Below are 22,418 nucleotides of genomic sequence, written 5' to 3' on the forward strand. Positions count from 1 at the left end.
TTGTGGTAAATGAGACCATTTTGTAGCATAAAATGAGGCAACTCTTCATGAGAACCATTTGCGCCATTTGTGACACCTCGTCATCCAAGAGATGTTCCTCTTGAATGTCCATGGCCCAATCTTTGTGTACTTCAAAGAAAGACATAAAACATGTCTACATTCTTAATAGAGCATTGACAAACCACATTATCATTGCCCACATTCTTAATAGAGCATCGACAAACCACATTATCATTGCCCTTTGTGTATGTGATCTTGAAATCATAATTTTACAATGTGGCCAACCACTGCCTTTCCTTAAAAGACAAATTTGGTTAAGAAAGGAAATTCTACAACACCCTATGATCACTTCTCACATAAAAGTGACTCCCATAGAGGTAATGATGCCACTTCTTGATAGCATGGAAGATAACAACCATATCTTGGTCATACACATGCATTTACATTTCCTTCTCATTCAACTTATGGCTCTCACACAATGATCTTTGTATAAAACTACCCCAATAAAAATGCCCGCTTTATTAATTTATGCGAAGCCCTTTTTAATAAGCCAATGTTAAAATTCTAAATTCTTATTTTCTTATTCTGGAACCGCTTTCGTGCGACTTTTTTAGTACGTGTATTTTCTTGATTTTGCTCCGGTGCAGGCTTCTGGCCGTGCATGCGACCTGCAGCAAGGATTAATGGCTTCAGACATGTAGGCAGAAAACTAAGTTTAATCTGTTTTCATTTTTTTATATATGTTTTCAAGGTTTGTGGCGTTCAAGCAGCTCTCTGTAGCATGACTATTGTACTGACAACAATCTTGAAACTCGTTGCAGGTAAGTTAAAACCTAAATAATATGGGCAGTCATGCACAAGCTCACGGAACACTACCAGTGCCTAAACATAGCAAGGAGTTGCAGACCGCAGTCCAAGACGAAGCTTGCCGCCAGGAAATCGATGCAGCGAAAAAGCGCGCCGCTGCTCAGAATGTTGATTATGCTACATTTGCAGCATTGGTAGGTGTGTGTTGTATATTATTGCAGTTGTCATAATTCATACATGTAAAAGAAATAGTGACTACGTTTGTTAATAAGAATCTAGATGTTGTGAACATCACGAGTACATTTCTTAATAAGAATCTAGATGTTGTCTGTCTCAAAAGGCACAAGACTTTCCCCATTTGATCTGACTCACAGCCCCTCAATGGCTGCTGCAAATCTCCTCAGGTTACCCTCTGTCTTGCGCAGCGTCATCTGTGAACAACAGCTGCCCCCAGCTCAAAAAACAAAAACAAAATGTCACAGCTCTGCCCCCGGCTCTAAAAGCAAAAACAAAACGTCATCCGTGAACACAACCCCTGTAGCCAAGTGTTCTGTTTGACAAGGAATTTTTTTGTGGCTTCTGCCCATAGTTGTCAAAACCTGGTGTTGTCAAGGTGCCAAACCTGTTCTTGTGTTTTTGCTTCGGAGTAGCCATTGCCAATCCTGTTGAGACAAAATTGCCAGCCAACACTTTTTAATCCTGTTGACAACAACATTGCAAAGCATTTGTTGGCAAATTGGGAAAGCGTACAAGGATTAGAGTGCCACATCACATTAATGCCAATGAAGACATCGTCAGCTGCCATTAAGTGCAATCTGCCTTTGCCAACTCTTTCTCATGCTTCAGCTTTGGGCATTCATCAACTTGATCTTCTGTTTTATCCTTCTATTAGTTAAAAATCAAACATCCACAATGGGGACTACAACTCTCCGTAGAGATAGAATGCTCAAAGAAAGACCTTCGATGGTGTCACTGCTGTAGCGCGCATGCCAAATGTGCTGCAGCTTAAGTGCGATGCCATCACCATCCTTCTAATAGAGGAGGGTTGGGTAACTACTCGGGCAGTCCTCGGATTTGCTTGGGCTGTCCCCGGATCTGCTGTAAAGAGGGGCCTGTCCCAATCTTTTGTGAAACCATTGAATTCCCAGAGTTATGTCCGCCCATAAGAGGGGCAACCATAAAATCTCGCACAAACTCAATGTCCTGAATCACCAATTTAGCACCTTGAGCTTCAAACTTGATGCTCGCTGTCATTCCCGTGCCAAATCCCTCAACCTTCTTGTATACTGAAGTCAAGACGAAACGGAGTGGCCTGTTTTGTCCTGAATCACCAATTTAGCACCTTGAGCTTCAAACTTGATGCTCGCTGTCATTCCCGTGCCAAATCCCTCAACCTTCTTGTATACTGAAGTCAAGACGAAACGGGCTCGCCGAGCGGCCTGTTTTGTGACCACATCCTCCGTGCTGCCGTTGTCAAACAAGACAACGACTCTCTGGCCACCTATGTAGCCAAAGGTCTTGAGCAATTCGTTGCGCTCATACTCTTGGTCTTTGGTGCCCTTCTGCTTATTTTCGAGCACCTGGCTAATGATTGCACCAACCAAAGAACTGGGATCCAAAGAACTAGGGACGGCCACTGGGGTCTGTGTGGGAGCTGGGCTCACCACGGAAGCTATGGAGGTTGGGGTGGTCGTCTATGGAGTGGTAGTCTTCTTCGGACAATCCTTAGAAGTGTGTCCTTTTGTGTGAAAAGAAACACCTACCCTCCTTCTTGTACTGATTTGTCTCCTTAGCACTCAGTTTCCCAATGGTCTTGCTTGCGTGAGCTTTCTGGTCTGGAGTAAGCTTGGGCGCATTGGTCAAGTTCTTGGAGCCAGAGGCTCCCGTGCTCTGTGTTGGGGAAGACCCCGTCTGGTTCTGGCCTTTCCTCCCCGCCGAGAGGCGGGTACCTTGGAAGTGGAAGGTTGGAAAGTCTTGGGCTTTCCGCCATTGTACTTCATTTCAGCACTCTGTGCAAGCGAGAGTGCATCCTTAAAGGTGGCTGGCCTAAACTTTTGCACCTCGGTAGAAACCGCCACTTAAGATCAAGGATAAACTCGTCCCAGACATAAGCCGCCATACCCAATCTGGTGTGGGCATGAGTCCAATGGGTCCACCAAGGAATGGCCTCACCTTCCAAATACCAACTAGCCAAGATCACTCTGTTAGTATCATTCTTTCTAACTGTAGCAAAATAAGCTTCAAATTGGTGCAACTATAAATTTTTGGTGAATAAAGTTTCCTTCAGTTCCTGCCCATCCTTTATTTGTGAAGAGCTGTTTTCTTTCATTGTTTGGCATTGTCATGGTATCAGAGTGGGTTCAAGACTGAGGATTTGTTGGACAGCACCTATACCTTTTACTTCTTAGAGAGGTGGGCTGTGGACTCATCTACAGGCTGCATTTTTTCTCTAGAGAGCTGCGTTTTCTGCGTGGACAGCCTAGAGATTGCTGCATTTTCTGTGTGGACAGCCTATAGGCTGTGTTTTCAGCCTAGGCAACCTACAAAGGGCTGCGTTTGTTTTTTGGAGAGCCTCTTCCACCTTTTTTTTCCCACCCTTTCCCTCCCTCTTGCTTCTGAACCCACCCTTTCCCTCCGGCCAGCCGACTGGTCTATATATCATAAGCGCTGTTCTCCATGCAGCCGACAGGTTCTTCTTTGTCTTGCTCCTAGTCCACACTAGCTCCAATTCTTGGTTCTAATCATCTTTTTCTGGCTGCCCCTCTGGACTAGCTTCAGGATATGTCCATGGGCAAAACTTGCACATGACACCTACTGAGTCAGCTTTTTCAGCCAAAGGGAATCCCAAGTGGCAACCCAAAGGAGGTAATAAAAACGGCGGCAAATCCAAGGAGGAGTCTGCTTCAGGCTCCAAGGATAAAGATAAAGGAAAAGAAAAGGGAAAATCTACGGAGAGAAAATGCTACTACTGTGGCAAGGCTGGTCATCTTTGGGCCGATTGCTTCAAGAAGAGAGACGAGGAGAAAAAGCCAAACTAGAAGGACTCCGACAACAAAGAATCCAAACCCAAAAACAAGATGTGGCCTTTGTTCTAGTTGAAGAGTGTACCTCATCCACTGCGGAGCGGACTGCTACCTCTCTTGAGGACTGGATTGTGGGTTCTGGGGATACTTCCCACATGACTCACAAGAAGGATATCTTGGAGGACTCTCTGTCATGTGCATCAGCAATGCCATGGACATTTCTAGGGCTAAATCCAGAAGGGGCAAGCAGATAAAGATTATGAACCAGTAGAACCAGAAGGTAGGAGCTTCAGGTGACTCATCTGAGGTGGACATGGAGCAAAGCATGATCAGATGGCTGTCGGCTGCAGGGCAGTGGATGCTGGCTGCCAGAGGAGCTGTCGGTTTACGTCAGCAGAGGGGTGGGCAGCATGCGCATCAAAGACAAGGACCAGCAGCAGTCGGGCAGGGCAAAAAGGGGATTGTTTGGACATGGAACTGGCCGACCAGCAGTCGGCCAGCATAAAGTGTCAAAAATCCCATATAAAAAGGGCTCCTTGCTCCTTGTTTTAGTCATTCTCTCCCACTAGGGGATTGGATCATAGGAGGTCCCATAGGGGACAGATTTTAGGGTTAGCTACCTTTTTATGAAGGCAGTCCATGGCTGCAAAGATATGTACCTTTTTGTACCATAGTATATACTGAATTTCCAGCACTTCTCTCTCTCTCTCTCTCTCTACTCTCTCTCTACCTGCGTTTCTGCATCAGATGGTGCTTTTCTGCATCAGAAGGTTTTCAAGAGTGTTTAGGGCTGAAAGAAGACTCCCAGAGATTCCGTGTGTTACATTGGTATCAGAGCATCAGGCTCAGCAAACCTAAACGCTGATTCAGTCCCAGATGATGGTGTACAGGTCCAAGGTACAGGAAAGTACACGGATTCGAAGCCCAAGGCCAGAACACAGATCGGGAAGAACTCCTAGGAGGTTTGTTGGTGGTGTTCCACAGTGCCAGATGGGGATGGCAGTTCCGTGAGCCAGATGGGTTCTAAGGGAACGGTCCCAAGGGAGGTTGATCCTCCAAGGGTGATGTGAGAGTGCCAGACTCAGTTCCAGGAACGAAGACCAAGACGGTGTTCAGAGTCAGGGCAGGAATGGATTGTGGACTAGAGGAAGACCAGATGCATAGATCTTCATCAGAGACAGAGTGGTTTGGAGAACAGAACGGATTTTCAGAGAAAAAGGTTTGCCAGGGATGGATGATGACAGAGGGACTTCAGGACAGGATTGGGATGATGACAGTCATCCAAGAGCAGGTTGGATTCCCGTCATCAAGTTTAGCAGAGGGGGATGTCATGTGCATCAGCAATGCCATGGACATTTCTAGGGCTAAATCCAGAAGGGGCAAGCAGATAAAGATTATGAACCAGTAGAACCAGAAGGTAGGAGCTTCAGGTGACTCATCTGAGGTGGACATGGAGCAAAGCATGATCAGATGGCTGTCGGCTGCAGGGCAGTGGATGCTGGCTGCCAGAGGAGCTGTCGGTTTACGTCAGCAGAGGGGTGGGCAGCATGCGCATCAAAGACAAGGACCAGCAGCAGTCGGGCAGGGCAAAAAGGGGATTGTTTGGACATGGAACTGGCCGACCAGCAGTCGGCCAGCATAAAGTGTCAAAAATCCCATATAAAAAGGGCTCCTTGCTCCTTGTTTTAGTCATTCTCTCCCACTAGGGGATTGGATCATAGGAGGTCCCATAGGGGACAGATTTTAGGGTTAGCTACCTTTTTATGAAGGCAGCCCATGGCTGCAAAGATATGTACCTTTTTGTACCATAGTATATACTGAATTTCCAGCACTTCTCTCTCTCTCTCTCTCTCTCTCTCTCTCTACTCTCTCTCTACCTGCGTTTTTGCATCAGATGGTGCTTTTCTGCATCAGAAGGTTTTCAAGAGTGTTTAGGGCTGAAAGAAGACTCCCAGAGCTTCCGCGTGTTACACTCTCACTCTGTCTCTATGCAGGTCCGACTTGCATCAATTAAAGATTTGCCTCAATAGGCAAATTTTGTATAGAATGGAAAAGTTCACATTTCCTTTGTAATTAGGAACAATCATCTGTATATTCTACAGGTACATATTAAGATTTTTTGACCAAACAGGGTTGAAATTAGGATTCAGATTTTTTGTACAAAGATTCTGAATCTACAGATAGCTCTCACAGGACAGGGTTATATACATAGCTCTATGTTACTTTTCTCCATCAGGATCCTCCTTATTACAGTGGACATGCCACAGGAGGAGGAGACACGAGCCTCGCCATACACTTGTCTGTCGGAGGAGATTATGATAAACCGATTATGGGTAATATTCCTCTAGTTACTCCTTCAGGGGGGCCTCAATACCTGGAGTCTGGAGAATGTCCTTTATGTTCCAAAGTTATCCAAAAACTTACTCTCTGTCTCTAAGATAGCCCAGAAAGGCTATGGCTTATACTATAATGATTAGGTTTTGGAGATCATTCACAGAGATTCTCATAGGGATATCGCTCAGGGCATTCAAGAGGGTGGTCTCTACAAGATCACCAGTTTTCAAGAGGAACCCAATTTTGATCATTCTCATCTGTTCCAACTCCTAGCCTCTCATCAGGCTCTTCTCATAGAGGAGGATACTATTTGGCATGCCTGTTATGGGCATCTTCCCTTCTCTTCAGTGGAGCTTCTTGTTTCCCGCCACATGGTAGAAGGCTTGCCTCGACTACCTCGGATGTCTAGCATATGCTCAGCTTGTCTTCAAGGCATGCAACATTGCGATTCATTCCACAGGAGGCCTCTTTCATGGCTTCCACCGCTCTTCAGTTTGTCCATACGGATTTGAGCGGACCTATGACTACTGTCACACCCGGAGGAGCCAGATATTTTTTCTTATTGGTGGATGATTTTTTTGTTAGCAGTCATCTCCTGTCTATACATTACACACTAGGGCCTCTGTTGTGGGTGTGCCCGCCCAGTCAGGTGTATCTCATTTTCCCCCTATTTTTCATGTATTTCCCCCTATTTTTGTGTGGACATGGGACTGCGGTGCTACCCGACTTGCTCCTCTTTGCTGATTGACTGGACATCTGCCTCCCGACCTGCTTCTTAGTGCTGGCCAACAGTGTTTTTTCTGGTCGTGAGCAAATAGGGTTGCTGTTGTTTTGGGCTGGCCGACCAGCAGAGCCGAGGGCCATATATATTGAGGGCCATGCCCCCCACACATTTTGTATTGTGTACTGGATCTATTGTATATAGCAGAGTTTATACAGCTTCTCTCTCTCTCTCTCTCTCTCTCTCTCTCTCTCTCTCTTCTATGTTTTTCTCTCTATAGCAGTTGTCTTTATTTCCACTGTGCATTCTGACATGGTATCAGAGCCCCAGGTGGCTTGAAGCTTGGAGACAGTGGGACCTTGAGGGTTTGCTGATTTGTGGTGCTGATTGGAGATTGGTTGGGCAGTTCGGGAGTTGAATATGAGGTAGAAGACGGCCATCACCGTTGGACAGCCACCGTGCATACTATTTGTAGCCTCTTCTTCATTTTTTTCCCACCCACCCTCCCTTCACAAGACCTTGTGAACCCTTGAGATGGCAGACTTGCTTGAGATGGCTGAGACGCACATGAAGATCCCTACTCTCCCCACATTCCCGGTGGATCGACAGGTGGCTGGGAACAACTACGGCATATGGAAGGTAATGATGGAGTCTGTCTTGGAGTCTTATGACTTGGTTGATTTCATCGTGGTTGGTGTTCCAAGGCCGTAGTTGGAGGACGGGGAGCTTTTACCCTCTCCTTGGAAAGAACGGGAGGCTCAGGCACAGTAGTGGGATTGTGTCAATGCCCATGTGCGTTCTTTCATCTTCCTTAATTGCACACCACATGTGATTAATCATATAAAACATATGACGTTGGCCAGAGGGATTTGGCAGCATTTGGCCTCTCTGTATAATAGGGTATCACCCATGAAGAGGATCTCCTTGGAAGTGTAGATGCGGGCGATAAATCTTGCAAAGTCTTCGACGATGCGAGAGCACATCAACAAGTTGCAGGCTCTTCAGCAGGAGGTTTTTCAGGTTGGGAAGGAGATATCTTCAGAGGACATGGCCATCACTTTATTGTCTCATTTGCCCTCTCAGGACTCAGCATTTTACTCCTCTTTGATCACCAGTGGTGGCAGGCTCAGCACCATCACATGGGAGGAGCTTGTGTCTATGGTCTTCGACCAGGAAGAGCGTTTTACGAACCCTCTACAAGGCGGAGGTTCTGAGGCCTTGACTGGCCAATGGTCGAAAGACCGTAACAACAACAACAACAATAAGGGCAAAGGGAAGTCTTCATCGGAGAAGTCTTCTGAGAAGAAGCCCAACTCAGACCGTGAGACAAATTGAAGGACGAGCGGACCCGTAACAATTGTGGTGAGAATGTCCTAAGCGGAGTAACTCGAAGAGTGCTCATCTTCTTCGAGCGAGGAGGTAGTTGGTTTCACCGCCAGGGATACTCGGGAGTGGTTTCTCGATAGTGGTGCTTCCAGGCACATGACTCCTTTCCGAGAGTTTTACAGGATCTTCAACGGCAGTTAGGTCGCATTTTCATTAGCGACAATTCCACTATACTGATTCATAGTGAGGGCAGGATGGAGATTATTCCTGATGGCAAAGGGGGGAAGCATTCCTCTCGTGTTCTTTACGTCCAAGAACTTGGTTTTCATCTATTGTTAGTGCATGAGGTTTGCAAGACTGGCTTCTGGGTGGAGTTTGAGGAGCATTCTGTTGCTCTACGGGACAGAGAAACGGGCAGTCCTAGCTCTAGTTCAGGGGATAAGGAATCCAAGCCTAAGAAGACCCTTGAGGAAAAGGCTTAAGCAGGCATCATTGGAGGCTATCTTTCTCCAGAGGAGCAAAGACAATATCAGTCAAAAAATCAATGTTTTTTCTGTCATACCATTGGGCATGGTAAGAAGGATTGTCCAAAAAGGCAAGCGGAGCAAGCCTCCAAACTTCAAAGAGCCTTCTGCCATAGTTGCCACAGTATCCCCCGCTCCTCCAGACCCGCCTGCTACCACCAATGCGGTTCAGATCTTACCTTATATGCATTCCATGCCATCCATGGTACTTGACGCTAAGCAGAAGGGGGAGGCAACAATCACACAGAAAAGAGACCATAAATCAATGCTCCCTTGCACATAGCTCGTCGGACCTGGAGATGAGAAATCATAGGAATGCCAAGAATGCTCCTATCCCCTCGAATCATGACAGGCTCAAGAAAACCTTTAGAGATAATAAAGATGTCTTGCTCCCAATTGGGAATAGGTTCATACTGACGAAACCACTGGATTCCTAAGATCATGTCACATCCCAAAAGAGGAGAGACAATGAAATCTCACTGGAATGAGGCCTTTTGAACTTGAAAAGAAAACTGTTGTGCCTGTTGAGATATGTGGGTGCGGAGACCATGTGTAAACCCGTCTACCTCCAAATGATAGGGCACTAAGGTATAGCTCATGTTGGTAGCCAACTGGGGAGAGATGGCATCCTAGTTAGCAGAACCTCCTAGCAAGTTTTCCTCTTGTCTTTCCAAGACCTTCAAGGGCAAGCTAGAACAGCAGTCAATTCTTAAACATTTGAAAACTGTTCCTTATGAACGCATTTTCACAGTCACCATAGACCACCAAGCACTTAAGTGGCTCCCGATGATGCCAAGTGCCCAATGGAGTGCTCATCACACTAGACAAGGTCAGCTCTTCCAACAGGTTGGAGGAATGATTAAGTACATCCCTGGTCAGCATAACCTAGTAGTAGATGTTCTTAGTAGAAAGACCAGCATCCAGACTAGTCAGGAGTCTACCATTCTCAACATCCTTGGAAAAGACTTAAATAGCATAAAAGATCAGTATGTCGATTCCGCAGAGTTTGGCACTCAACCTAGTTTTGCCCTCAATTTTGAGCCTGGCCTTTATTCAGTTCAGAGACAGGTAAGTAAGCGTAGACGAGATATCCACTTCAAGAAAGGGGATTGGGTCTATTTGCGTACATTCCGTAGTTTTGACCTTTTTCAATAGTCAAAAAGTTAAGTGATGTCTCCATGAAGTTAAAGTTGCCTACGAGTTGGACAATGCATGATGTTTTCCATGTTTCTTGGCTTAAACCATATGTTGGTCTAGAACTGTTTGATGTTTCAGATGAACAACAGCCAGACGTTGTAGAGGAAGCTGAAGTTATTGAGCCCGAGAAGATCCTTCTTCATCGTTGGAAGCATGGTTCCGGTCGACGGATACGTCAGTTCTATACGAAATTCCGAGATCGAGGTGCCCACATGAAGCCGTATGGCTAGACGAGGGGTTCTTCCATGAGTACCCCCAATTGTTGGCGGACTACTCGGAAGCCATGAACCTGCCACCAAGCTAAGCAGGAGGGAATGTCACATGGACTCTGCACTCAGTGCATGGTGTTGACAAGATGACTCATCATCAGCAGTGGAACATTTGTACATTATTAGAACCCAGTAGGATGATATTTGTCGTACGCCGTGACCCCATTGTACATCCTCAGTCTAGGATAAGTCAAGCACAAGCTACGTAGGTCATTCCTCAGCCTTAGCGGGTCAATCAGTCAGTCAAGTCCCTTAACCCACTTGGAGAGAATCATTCATGCATGTAGAGTCAGTAGAAGCCTTAGGGTTTGCATCAGAAAGCACTCTGCATCTTGCATAATATGCATTCATATGCTTGTGCATCATTTAGAACATCCCTGAAGCCTTAGGGAATTTACTAGGATTTATCTGGTATTTTTCTCATATTTTATGGTATTTATCTAGCATTTAATGTCATTTATAAACATAAAGTTTATTAAAGTTATGACCAGCCAACTTGACCAACCCCTAACTAGTATAAATAGGCTTGCTCAGTGCTTAGAAGAGCATTCAGCCCTCAGAATCCAGGCGCCTCATATCCTCAGCCCTAGGAGCATCCCCGCGCCTGCAGCCATAGTCTCATCCAGCCCTTGCATTTTGCTTCAGCCAACCCTGGTTCTTCAACGCAGCAGCTCAGCAATCCCTACAGCCATCAGGTGCACCCATTCAGTACTTCCACAGGTCCCAAATCAGCAAACACATCTGCGTTTACTGCATATATCACAGCCGGCCTATGTACAGTTCACTACAGCTCTGCGTTTTCAGTCCTACAGCAGTCCAGGTCTGTGTTTTCAGTTCTACAGCAGTCCTACAGCAGTCTACATCCTTCTATATATCATCCACACATGCTCCAGCCATCTGGTGAGGGTAACACAGCATTCATAAGCATTTTCAGCATGGTTACATAGCTTAGAATAGTCCACCGCAGTCCTTTCTCAGCCTCAAGTGTGCAGCCCTTCCTCATGCCCTTGGGAAGAGTGCATAAGCTCGAGATCAGTTCATTGAGGTGTTTCTACAGCGGTGTACAGTTCAGCCAGGCTTCCGATCCCCCGAGATCTTGCGTTTGGCTTAAAGTCCACAGTCATTCTCTCTAAAGTAATAAAGCAAATACTATCTCGTTATCGGGATAGGGGACCCTTCAGTGGGTAATTTGGGACCCAATTTAGTGTACAATTCTCATATGTCTCTCACTCATCTCTTTAAGGTTTGAAGTATTAAAGTGGATTGCTAAACTCACGAAACTTAGGATACAGAAGACGGTGTGAGCATTTGTGTGACAGGATCTTCCAATACAAAGACTTCCGCTGCATATTACAGAGATGGCCTCTATTGAGAGGAATAACACTTGGCCTTTGGTACCACGGCCTTTACATCATCGTGTTATTGGTGTGAAATAGATTTTCAAAGTCAAGTTTCATGTAGATGATACTTTGGACAAGTACAAAGTCCGCTTTGTTGCACGAGGATATGCTCAGAAGGCAGGTGAAGACTTTGATGAGACATTTGCTCCTACAGCCAGGTATACCACCATCAGGATTGTTTTGGCTCTGGCTGCACACTTCAGATGGCTCGTGTTCCAGATGGATGTGAGATTTAGAGGAGGAAGTTTATGTTGAGCAGCCTCCTGGTTTTGTGATTCAAGGATAGGACACCCATTTTTATCTGCAGAAGGCTCTTTATGGTCTCAAACAGGCACCCCGTGCCTGGTATCAGAAGATTGATGCCTTCTTGTTATCTCTTGGCTTTGAGAGAGGGCATATGTTGATAGCAATCTCTATATGCTTCTTTTTGATGGAGATATTTGTGTCATTGTTTTGTATGTTGATGACCTCATTCTTTCTGGTTCAGATACTGGGGGTTGGTCACACAGTTTCAGTCCAAGCTTTCAGAGACATTTGAGATGACTGATCTTGGCCTTCTTTCTTGGACTGGGGAGGTTTGGCAGAAAGATGACTGTATCTTCATTTCTCAGCAGAAGTATGTGAGGAAGCTGCTCACACTTTATGGGTTGTTAGATTGTACATCTCTCTCGTCCCATGGATCCCAATGCCAAGTTATCCAAGGAGGATGATACACCCTTGGTGGATTCCACATAGTACCGGCAGATTGTTGGCTCATTGCTTTACCTAGCCAACATCCGTCCAGACATCTCCGGTGCTATGAGTGTCCTTAGCTAGTTCTCATCATCCGCTCGAAGGTCTCATTGGCAGCCAGCTTTGAGAGTTCTTCGTTATCTTCGAGGTACTTCAGATTATGGCATCACCTACTCTTGTGGTGCTGATTTGGTTGGCTTCACAGATTTTGATTGGGCAGGTTGTATTGATACTCGGAGGTCTACATTTGGATATTGCTTTATGCTTGGTTCTGGATTGGTTTCTTGGAAGTCTCAAAAGCAGAGGACTGTTTCTGCTTCTTCCATGGAGGCTGAGTATAAATCCTACCTTCTCTCCTCTACTGAGGCACTTTGGATTCATCAGCTTCTGGAGCATTTGTGCTGTGTCGACACTTCCCTGGTTACTATTTTCTTGGATTCTCAAAGTGCTATTGCTTTAGCACAGAATCCTGTGATACGAGGACGATCCAAGCATATTGAAGTGCATTATCATTTTGTACGCGACTAGGCCTTCTTCAACTGGCCTACTGTTCTACGAAGGACAATGTGGCTGATCTCTTCACCAAATCACTTCCGAGAGCTACTATGGAGGTGTTACTTCAGCGTGCTGGTATTGGACCGCCCCTCTGGCGCTGAAGAGGAGGTGTTGGATTATATCATCTCCAGAGGGTCTACATCATGCTTGTATTGGCCACTTATGAGGCCCTACATTGGCATATCTTAGCAGGCCTCTGCCAGCTGGCCGACCAGCATCCTAAGGGAGTATATAAGGGCTGGCTCCCTTTCCCTCAATTCATCTCATTTTTCAGCATTCAGTTCAGGGCATTAGCAGTTGCTACTGCTTCTCACCATTGTAGAGCAGCTACGGGCTTCCCTCATGCTCAGATTTCAGCAACAATAAACATCAGTTTTCAGCATTTACAGGTCTTGTACCTAGGCGTACATCTGTGTTTTATATTTGCTTCACTTTCTTTCAGGTCCAAATAGCATCATTCCCATACTAGGATCTAGGCTAATCCATAATGAAGTCCATAGTAATGCTTTCCATGGCTGCGAGGGAATAGGCAATGGCTGAAGCAAACCGGGAGGCTTTTGTCTATTAAATTTTACCTTTTGACAGGTAATACATGCACGTACATAAGCCTCAATGTCTTTACGCATGCTAGGCCAAAAGAAATATCTTTCTATCATGCGTGTGGTGGGTAGAATACCTCTATGACCAGCATAAGGTGGAGCGTGACATTCCTCCATAACCTTTGGACGCATATCCCTCACCACACAAAGGCAATTTTCCTTCATAAGATAACCCTCTTTGATCACATAAGAGGAATGTGAGTGACCAGCCATCAAATCAGTCCCTATATGGGAAAAATCAGCATCCAAAGGATACAAATCTTGCATGGTAGATAAGTCCCCATGAGAGGCCACTGAAACTGCAGCTATATAAGGCTTCCTCGACAAAGCATCTGCCACTAGAATATTCTTTCTCGGAGTGTGTACAATCTGAAGATGAAACATGGAAAGAAAGTTTGCCATTCTCATTTACTTCTCCGAAAGCTTTGTTTGAGATAGAAAATATCTCAAGCTTTGGTGATCTGTCTTGACTACAAATTCAGCCCCAAGAAGATAATGTTTCCATATTTTTAAGGCATGAATTACAGCCAAGAGCTCTTTTTCATAAATGTCTAGATGGATCTCGGCATCATGTAAGCGACGGCTCTCATATGCAATTGCATGACCCTCTTGATTTAAGACAACTCCTATACAATTTCCACATGCATCACATTCTACCATGATTGGCTTTTGCAAGTTGGGAACAATCAAAACGGGTCCACAACTGATAGCATTTTTGAGTTGTAAGAAAGCATCTTGCTCATTAGAAGTCCATCGGAAAGTGGCTTTCTTCTTTGTAAGATCATGCAATGGCGAGGCAATCTTGGCGAAATGCCTTATGAATCGCCTATAGTATGAACACAACCCAAGAAAGCTACGCACTTGATGTACATTTTGCAACCTTGGCCAATTCCGAATGGTTTCAATTTTAGCAGGATCCATTCTTACACCCTCTTTGGATACAATGTGCCCCAAATAGTGTATCTTTTCTTAGCATTTATGAAGAGTTTATGCTCTCGCAACTCTTCAAACACTGTAGCCAAATGAGTCTTATGCTCCTCCTCATTCTTGGAGAAAACCAAGATATCATCAAAGAATACATCTGTAAACTTACGATGGGGTCAAAATATCCTGTCCATCATACGGTTGAATGTTGCCGGGGCATTGGTAAGGTCAAAAGGCATTACCAAGAATTCATACAATCCAAAAGCTGTCCTGAATGCAGTTTTATGGACATCCTGAGGTACCACTCGAATCTGGTGATAACCACAATTTATACGGCTGAAACAAGCCGAACCATCAAGCTTATCCAAGATGTCATCGATACGTGGGATTGGAAACCTGTTCTTGATGGTGAGCTTGTTTAGAGCTCGATAATCCACGCACATGCGGAAAGATACACCCTTCTTTTGCACAAGAAGCACGGGAGAACAAAAGGGTGAGAAGCTTGGCTCAACCAAACCCTTTTCTAAAAGCTCATTAACCTGCTTCATGATCTCCTCTTGTTGTGAGGCACTCACACGATATGCAGGTTTGTTAGGTGGGGAACTACCTGGCACAAGATCTATGCGATGATCCTCAGGTCTATGTAGAAGACATGCTACTCTAAACTGTTTTTGTTTTGTGAAGATTGTTGATATTCACCCAAATTCTTCTCTTCATCGATCAGCCAATAACACCAAATCTGTAAAAACCTCCCCTTCTGATCTTATAAATATTCCCCTCTCTGAAATAAAAGAAAGATCTTGTTTTATCCTATTTTGGCCTAGAGAGAGAAAATTTTTAGAGAGGTAATTCAAAATTGAGATGTTTTTTGGATATAAAAATCCTCCTAGTGTCTAAAATGGTTTTCCCTAAAACAGATATTCAAAAAAAATTTCCAATGTGCAATTGGAATAAATTGAAATCAGGTAAAAAGGACCTTAGCCTAAGGATCCAGATTTTTTGAAATTTTTGAATTAAGGTTCCTATGGACCAATTAGATTAATCCAAATGTGGGGAGGAGATAAATTGAAGAATAAAAAGAAATCCCCCCAAAAATGAGTAAATACTCACATAAGATGAAGAGTTGACTAAGGACAAGGTTATTAGTTAAAAAAAAAGAGATATTTAAAAGAAATGATGCATTTTTGACACCTCAGTGTGGGGGAATTCCCCTCATGAAAGAGGTGCCTATTTCACATGCGTGGTTGAGTTTTAAACTCACAAATAATGAGATATTTTCATCTCTCCTCTCTCCTGCTTCAACTAGATCCAAAAAGTAAGCTAAGCTGACCTAAAAATGGTCAAAAATTGACCAAACTGATCTGAAAAATTCTAGAATCAGTTTGCTTGGTTAGAGGCTCACTTTTTCCTGTAAATGAAGCCTCCCCCTTTGTAAATGGTTAATAGTGTTTTATGCACTGTTACTCTACTCCTGCCTAGAGCAGCCAAAAACAGTAAATTTATTGACTTCATTATGGATTTGCCTAGATCCGAGCATGGGAATGATGCTATTTGGACCATTGTGGACAGGTTTAGCAAGCAAGCTCACTTCTTGCCCGTCAAGAAAACCATTAAAGTTGATCATATGGTGAAGCTTTTTCTTGCTCACATCTTCAAGCATCATGGTATGCCTAAGTCCATTGTTGGGGATAGAGATCTTAGGATTACGAGCCTCTTCTGGAGGGCTTTATTTGATAACATGGGCACTAAACTTGAGTTTTCATCAGCTTATCACCCTCAAACGGATGGTGAAATTGAATCTGCAAATTCAGTTGTGTTGGATTTGTTAGAGTGTTATGTGGCGGATCAAAAAACTGCATGGGAGAAGTATCTTTCACTTGTAGAGTTAGCCTACAACAACACAGTTCATGCCTCCACGGGGAAGGCCCCGTTTGAGATTATTTATGGCAGAGTGGTCTTGCCACCCATCTTTCGTACAAAGGATGAGATTTTTGCAGCTGATGAGTATGTGCGTGACTTGGATGTAGCCTTTGCTCAGGTGCGGACAGCCATTGCGAGGTCACAAGAGACAAGCATAAAAGGGCTGCTGATAAGCATAGAAGGGACATGCAAGTCAAGGAAGGTGATTGGGTATTGCTGAAATTTGAGAAAGCTAGGCTTTGGAAGAGGCCAGGAGGATGAGAGGGATCATATCCAAAGCTTTCTACTCGATATTATGGACCCTTCAAAGTGGTTGACAAGATCAATGAAGTGTCCTTCAGGCTTGCTTTACCCAGCCATTGGAAGATTCACAATGCTTTTCATGTGCGTCTTTTGCGAAAGTATGTGGGGCTCCAGAAGAGCCTGTCATAGAAGATCCGCCAGAAGTTGATGAGCTTGAGGAGATCCTTCAGCCAGAGCAGATTGTATTTCACAAGGAGAGAAAGTTACCACATGGAAAACTTTCAAGGAGATACCTTGTGAAATTTAAAAATTATTTGCCAATTGATGCAAAGTGGGTAGATGAGGATTATTTTGCTGACTACCCTCAGCTTTTGCAGGCATATCTTGAGGCTTTTCAGTTGAGGTCAACTGTTTAGAAGCCGAGGGGGATGTCACCATTTGGTCCATCTCCATTTCTGGAGCCACTTCTATGGGGGTGTCACTCCATAGAGCGGCCAGCTTTGTGCCATGTTCACATGGGGCCAGGCCAATGTCCCATGTGAAAGGGCCAGTCTTTTGGTGTCACATAGACGGGAGCGAGATTAGTGCCACCCGTGTGTGACCAGTGCTGCGTCACATGGACGGGAACCAATTCCGTGCCACCCGTGTGTGACTTGCTCTGTGCTGTATGGACGGGAGTCTGTTGGTGCCACCAGTGTATGGTCAGGATGGCATCTTACCTATAGGACTGTCACTCCATAGGAAGACCAGGACACATCTTTATATTTCTGTCGCGCCAGTTTTGTGCCGGACAAGAACTTTTGGTACAAGTTTCATGAAAGGGAGATTTCGTCCATTACATAAATTTGTTTTTGCATGACTTGTTTGCGTGTGTCTACCTGTTATGCCATGCCAGTAGACTGGACGGGGACGCCCCCAGTATACCGTGGAGTGTTGTTTGGTGGCTCGGTGGTGTGGCGTTTGAACAGGTATTTTCATTTTGGCCTTTTTGAAAGGTAAAATCCATAAACTAGAGTAAAACTTAATATTTATAAGGTAATGTGTTCACACCCATTTTAAATAGGGGCTGGACATTTGCTTATGAGGGTGCCCAGAGTAATAAGTTGATTTAAGGTGTTAAAACCTTTAAAAAAAAAGCCTTGCATGGAACTCTTTTGGAAAATTACCCACGTGTGAGGGTGGTGGGTTCCCTTCTCTTCATCACCTGCTGGCTGGCCACGCCTCTTGCTCCATCGCCTCTCTCTCCAAGGAAGATTTGGTTGCTGTACCTGCCTCCTTAGCCCTTCTGTACCCGCCTCCTTACTCCTGCTGTACCCGCCTAAGGAGCTGTTGTACCTGCCTTCTTGTACCTAAAGTGCTAGCTGCCCACGTGTACCTGCAAACAGGGTTGCTGCCTTCTTGTACCTAAAGTGCTGGCTGCCCATGTGTACCTGCAAACAGGGTTGTTGCCTTCTTGTATCTGATGTGATGGGCTGCCCACGTGTACCTGCAAACAGTGTTGTTGCCTTCTTATACCTGATGTGCTGGCTGCCCAGGTGTACCTGCAAACTGTGCTGGCTGCCACATTTGTACTGGCTGGTTCCCCTGTTCATATCAGCTGATTGCACCCATTTCGAGTACAACAAAAAGAAAAATGGTCTTCTTTGCTGAGATTTGAATTAAAACTTATGCCAGGTATTTGTTTCAATATTTTATTTCAAATTCAGATAACAATTAAAGTTAAATGTTATTATTTCAAGCTTTGTGTGGGCAAGTTTCTTCTCTAGCTGCATACACCTTAGAAGGCCATTGGGTAGTGGTTTTTCCCATGATTGCCCTGACCGTGCCCTCACCTATAGAGGAGCCAGTGAAGGTCATTAGGGTATGAGAAAAAACCAGGCATAAAGCTTACATGGGAGAACTGGGATATCTTCCCTCCGCAGTGTATCACTGTTGCCTGCATTAGTACGGGCTTGCCCGTTTGTGCATGGTCTCGGAAGATCAGTGAAAGGCAAGTGTGCACCTAGTGAAGGTGGAAATGAGCTTGTGATTTGAGGCTACTCCGACCAACACCTCTTCATCGACTTGAACCAATTTTATTTGGTTGTTTTCACTCCCTTTTGGAGAAATCTGGCCTGTCAGGCCCGTGACACTGGTACAAATATAAATACTCCAAGAAATACAAAAAGTATTGAGGAGGGGCCCGGCCCTTTCCGGCCCCAGTGCTGGTGTCATTTGTATTTTCAGTATTTCTAGTATTTGTGTTGCTGATGTTGTTTCCATTGTTTAATATCAGTTAAATTGAGTGTTCTAAATATGTGTATATTGTTTTCTGTAGGCCTCTTGTAGGGAGCGGTCACATTTGCAGTAGTTCGTAGCTTGGCACATTTGGCGTGCTAGATGCAGCGAGGCCATCGAGGGTACTTTCACTCCGTCGGCTGAGACCATCAAGAGCATATGGCTTGATATCATTCACACTATCCGCGGTCAGTGGGAGAAGTTGTAGGGAGGTTCTGACTGCATGCGAAAGCGGCGGGAAGCCTTCCTGAGACTTTGGAGGCGTGGCCCTTTCCTCACAGATAGAGGCGGTGACCCCATTTGGCATTACAGACCACCTGTGTGGTTGTCCCCCCCCTCCCCCTCTCCCCTTGTATGAGATAGCCTTCTCCTCACAGAGCGGCTAGCTGGAGGAGAAGGATCTCTTTCCCTTATGATCACTTGTTTCCTGCCCTTATATGAGGCGAGTTTGTATTTAGCCCTTCGTGGTTGTACCTAGCCCTTTGTGGCTGTTTTTCTTTAACTACTGCATCACTTGGTGCTGTCGGCTGCATACAGATGTTGTCCGCTGTACCAGAGGGGCAAGGCGGCTGCAGATGCTCGAGAGGACAGGGCGACAGTTGGCGCATCATGATCAAAGAAAAACACCAGTCGGGCAGCGCTGAAGGGGCATTTAAAGCATAAATGACTGGCCGACCAGCAGTCGGGCAGTATACCAAGTGTCCAAGACCACTATAAAATGCATAGCGTGCTCACTATTAAGTCCTTTAGGGATTGAGTCCCTTAGGGTCCAAGTAGGGACCAGGATTTTGGTGTTTATCACCCTTTTATGAAGACAGCCTAGGGCTGTAGTAGAGTACCCTTTTTGTACTATATAAATATACTGAATTTCCAGCATATCTCTCTCTCTCTACTCTCTCTTCTTATCTGCGTTATTCATCAGCATGTTTCCAGGAGTGTTTAGGGCTGAAAGAAGACTCCCAGAGCTTCCGCGTGTTACAACTTAATTGTTACTTCTCAAATTGACCTAGATGATTGCAAAAAAAATCCAAGGATGCAGCCAAGTTACCTTTTTTTTTCCCCATTGAACTTGCAATCGATTTAACAAGGATTATATTGAGATTATAAAATTTCATTGTTAAATGGGTTGAATTGGGGCTCTAAATGAACATCTGATTGTTCAATTGATTAAATTGGAAAGTTGATCTATTCCAAATTAAATTGGGATTCTAAATGAAGCATTTGATTGTTCAATTAATTGAGTTGGGAAATCGATTGAATTCAATTTCCAATAAATTGTTAAATTTGATCAAATTGTTGGCTGAATGACCTATTAGATAATTTAGATTGAGCTTATTGGAAGTTTTCCCCTATTTTTCGCAATTAAACTTGGCTCGATTGGACATTTTCACATGGAGTAATAGGCATTTGGGTAGTAGCTTATAGGTTACTGCTAACTAGTGCACCACCCTATGATGTGCCATAATGAGATGGATCCACATGATGATGTGGCATTGGGATATATTTGCGTTTTCATTTTTCTCCATTTTCAAAACATTGTTAGGGTAGCCATTTTAATGTTGCGGATTGTTTTGACAACTATGACATGCTCATTGCTCAAATTATAATTGGTTCTAATCTCGTAGCCCGTTGATGATCAATTTTAGTCCTTTTATTCAACCATGCCTTTGTTCTTGCACTAAACAGATGTTTCTTATGATTTAATCACCATATAACAGGTCTCCATGGCCCATGTAAAGCCATTTGAGCGCAGAAGAGGACGGCAAGAGGAAGAGGTGCGGTGTGTTCCTGCTTTACCTGTTGCATGGTCATTTGATGCAACTGGCGGACTTGCACCATCAGACAGTTTGCAGGGGACTTACAAAGAACTTGGTGACCTCAAAATAAGTGCCCAACAAATAAATGAGGAAGCTTCTCATTGCAAAAAAACAGAGATTTCAATGCAGCAGGAAGAGGCTGGTTTTCTAGCAACTAGACTTAGCAGTTTAGGGTGTCGGGAACACATGTTTATGACATCTGATGCTTTCAAAAGGGAGTGGAGAAGAGCAGGGTCAAATTTACAAGATAAGCTCACATTTTTGTTGGCTATCCCTCCTCGTGAGCTGCCTTATATTTTCAAAGTCGAACTGCCTCCTTCAATTTTGGCAGATATAATTGATGCTTTATGCTTGTGGTGGAGGCAATCCTCAGCTCAAGGAGGGATGGGGGTTTTGCTGTCATCTTGTTTAGGGTCAGATGTGGAAGAAACTCATACTCACAGGGTTACTGATAGAGGTAACTTTGTTGCTTGCAGTAAGACTTTCAACAAACCATTTGATGCCTATCTTACTTTTCATATGTTGGAATCTTTATGTAAGTGTGGAAGGTTTTCATTATCACTGCAACTTGTGGGAGCAATGGTAAGGTCTTCTGCTATTGGTTTGATTGATCATATACTTGATTGCCTGAGAAGGCATGCTGTCTGCGATGAGAAAGCTGATAACACCTTGTCTAGCTCTTGCTATACTGAGATGAAAAGGCATGTGGAGGGTGGGTCTCCTGAGGGTTCAAAAGCTACTAAAAGTGAGCTTTTGGGACAGCTAATATGTATGGATAAAGCAAAGGAACTGGCATCAATCTACAATATGTAGATTATGCAGCCGGGCAATCCTAAGCGATTCTGAGAAAGAGAGAATATATATAGTTCTGTTGCATAATATGCTAAGGAAAACCAAATTTTTTGGGGAAGAAAATTGTATTGAATTTTCAAAAGATTTACAAGTATCATGATTGGTATGAATGCTTACGATCAATGTATTGTAGTTCATGACTAATACATAGCAGTGGGGGGAGCTTGTGGCTTAAAAAAAAAAAACAAACCAAGCACCTGGAGCTTTTGTTTTTTCAAAGGCAAATTAGAATACACATTGTCACTTGTTTTATGCCATGTACGGGTGCATATGCACAAGGAAATTAAACTTGCGATTACATTCAATAAGCTTTATTGGGTTTTCTTTCTAGTCAGTGTATTTCTATATGACTTAACTAATCTAATTAGTGTGTTTCTTTGCACCAAGCAATATAAAAAATTTTAATCTCTCTCTCTCTCTCTCTCTCTCTCTCTCTCACACACACACACACACACACACACACACACACACACGCCCACGCCCACGCGTGCACGCGCGCGCGCACGCGCGCGCGGACACACACACACACGAGCATGGTTGGAATGGATAGACTTGTAACACTCACTTAGAATGCCGGACCCTCCTTTATGCTCTTCCTTTGTGTTGCCATCAAATCAAAGATTTGTCTGCGTCTTTGATTTGTTGTAGAAACTGACATAGCCTCGTTAGATTCTTCCTCGTCTTGAACATCTTGATGACATTGCTGTTCGATATCCATACTTAGAAGGTACCAATCTGCCATTTTTCCACCAGCTTTGTAATTGGTGTCCTCACACTTGTCCCTTTTAGTGCCAAGTGGTTTCTCCATCACCATCCTATCTAGAGGGGTCACTTAAATGAGGTAAGATAGCATGAGTTTGATGAGTTTGACCGAATGGGTCTCTCTTAACCATGGACT

The 22,418-nt window shown here is 44.3% G+C and overlaps 1 protein-coding gene across 2 annotated transcripts; it reads left to right on the forward strand.

Annotated features, from left to right (window-relative positions):
• The first annotated feature begins 591 nt into the window (after nucleotides 1-591).
• LOC147631958 (dynein axonemal assembly factor 19 homolog) lies at nucleotides 592-21,828 on the forward strand. Of its 2 annotated transcripts, XM_086808492.1 has the most exons (3): nucleotides 592-697; nucleotides 822-1,001; nucleotides 20,570-21,822. In XM_086808492.1, exons 2-3 carry the CDS (start codon nucleotides 843-845, stop codon nucleotides 21,479-21,481), a joined length of 1,071 nt encoding a protein of 356 aa, XP_086664618.1. In that variant the 5' UTR covers nucleotides 592-697; nucleotides 822-842; the 3' UTR covers nucleotides 21,482-21,822. The 2 variants fall into 2 exon arrangements, with proteins under 2 accessions (XP_086664618.1, XP_086664620.1); XM_086808494.1 differs by lacking the exon at nucleotides 592-697 and having other exon boundaries at nucleotides 881-1,005; nucleotides 20,570-21,828.
• Nucleotides 21,829-22,418: the final 590 nt, after the last annotated feature.

This window comes from Cibotium barometz, chromosome 14 (genome assembly GCF_041138505.1).
Source record: "Cibotium barometz isolate CiBa-2024 chromosome 14, ASM4113850v1, whole genome shotgun sequence".
In the NCBI taxonomy this organism is placed as follows: domain Eukaryota; kingdom Viridiplantae; phylum Streptophyta; class Polypodiopsida; order Cyatheales; family Cibotiaceae; genus Cibotium; species Cibotium barometz.

What these genes read in the sequence shown, in the direction of transcription:
- LOC147631958 (XM_086808492.1), top strand. Translation starts at nt 843, where the DNA reads ATGGGCAGTCATGCACAAGCTCACGGAACACTACCAGTGCCTAAACAT. An exon ending in ATGCTACATTTGCAGCATTG is followed by an intron (nt 1,002 to 20,569) that starts GTAGGTGTGTGT and finishes ACCATATAACAG; the next exon opens with GTCTCCATGGCCCATGTAAA.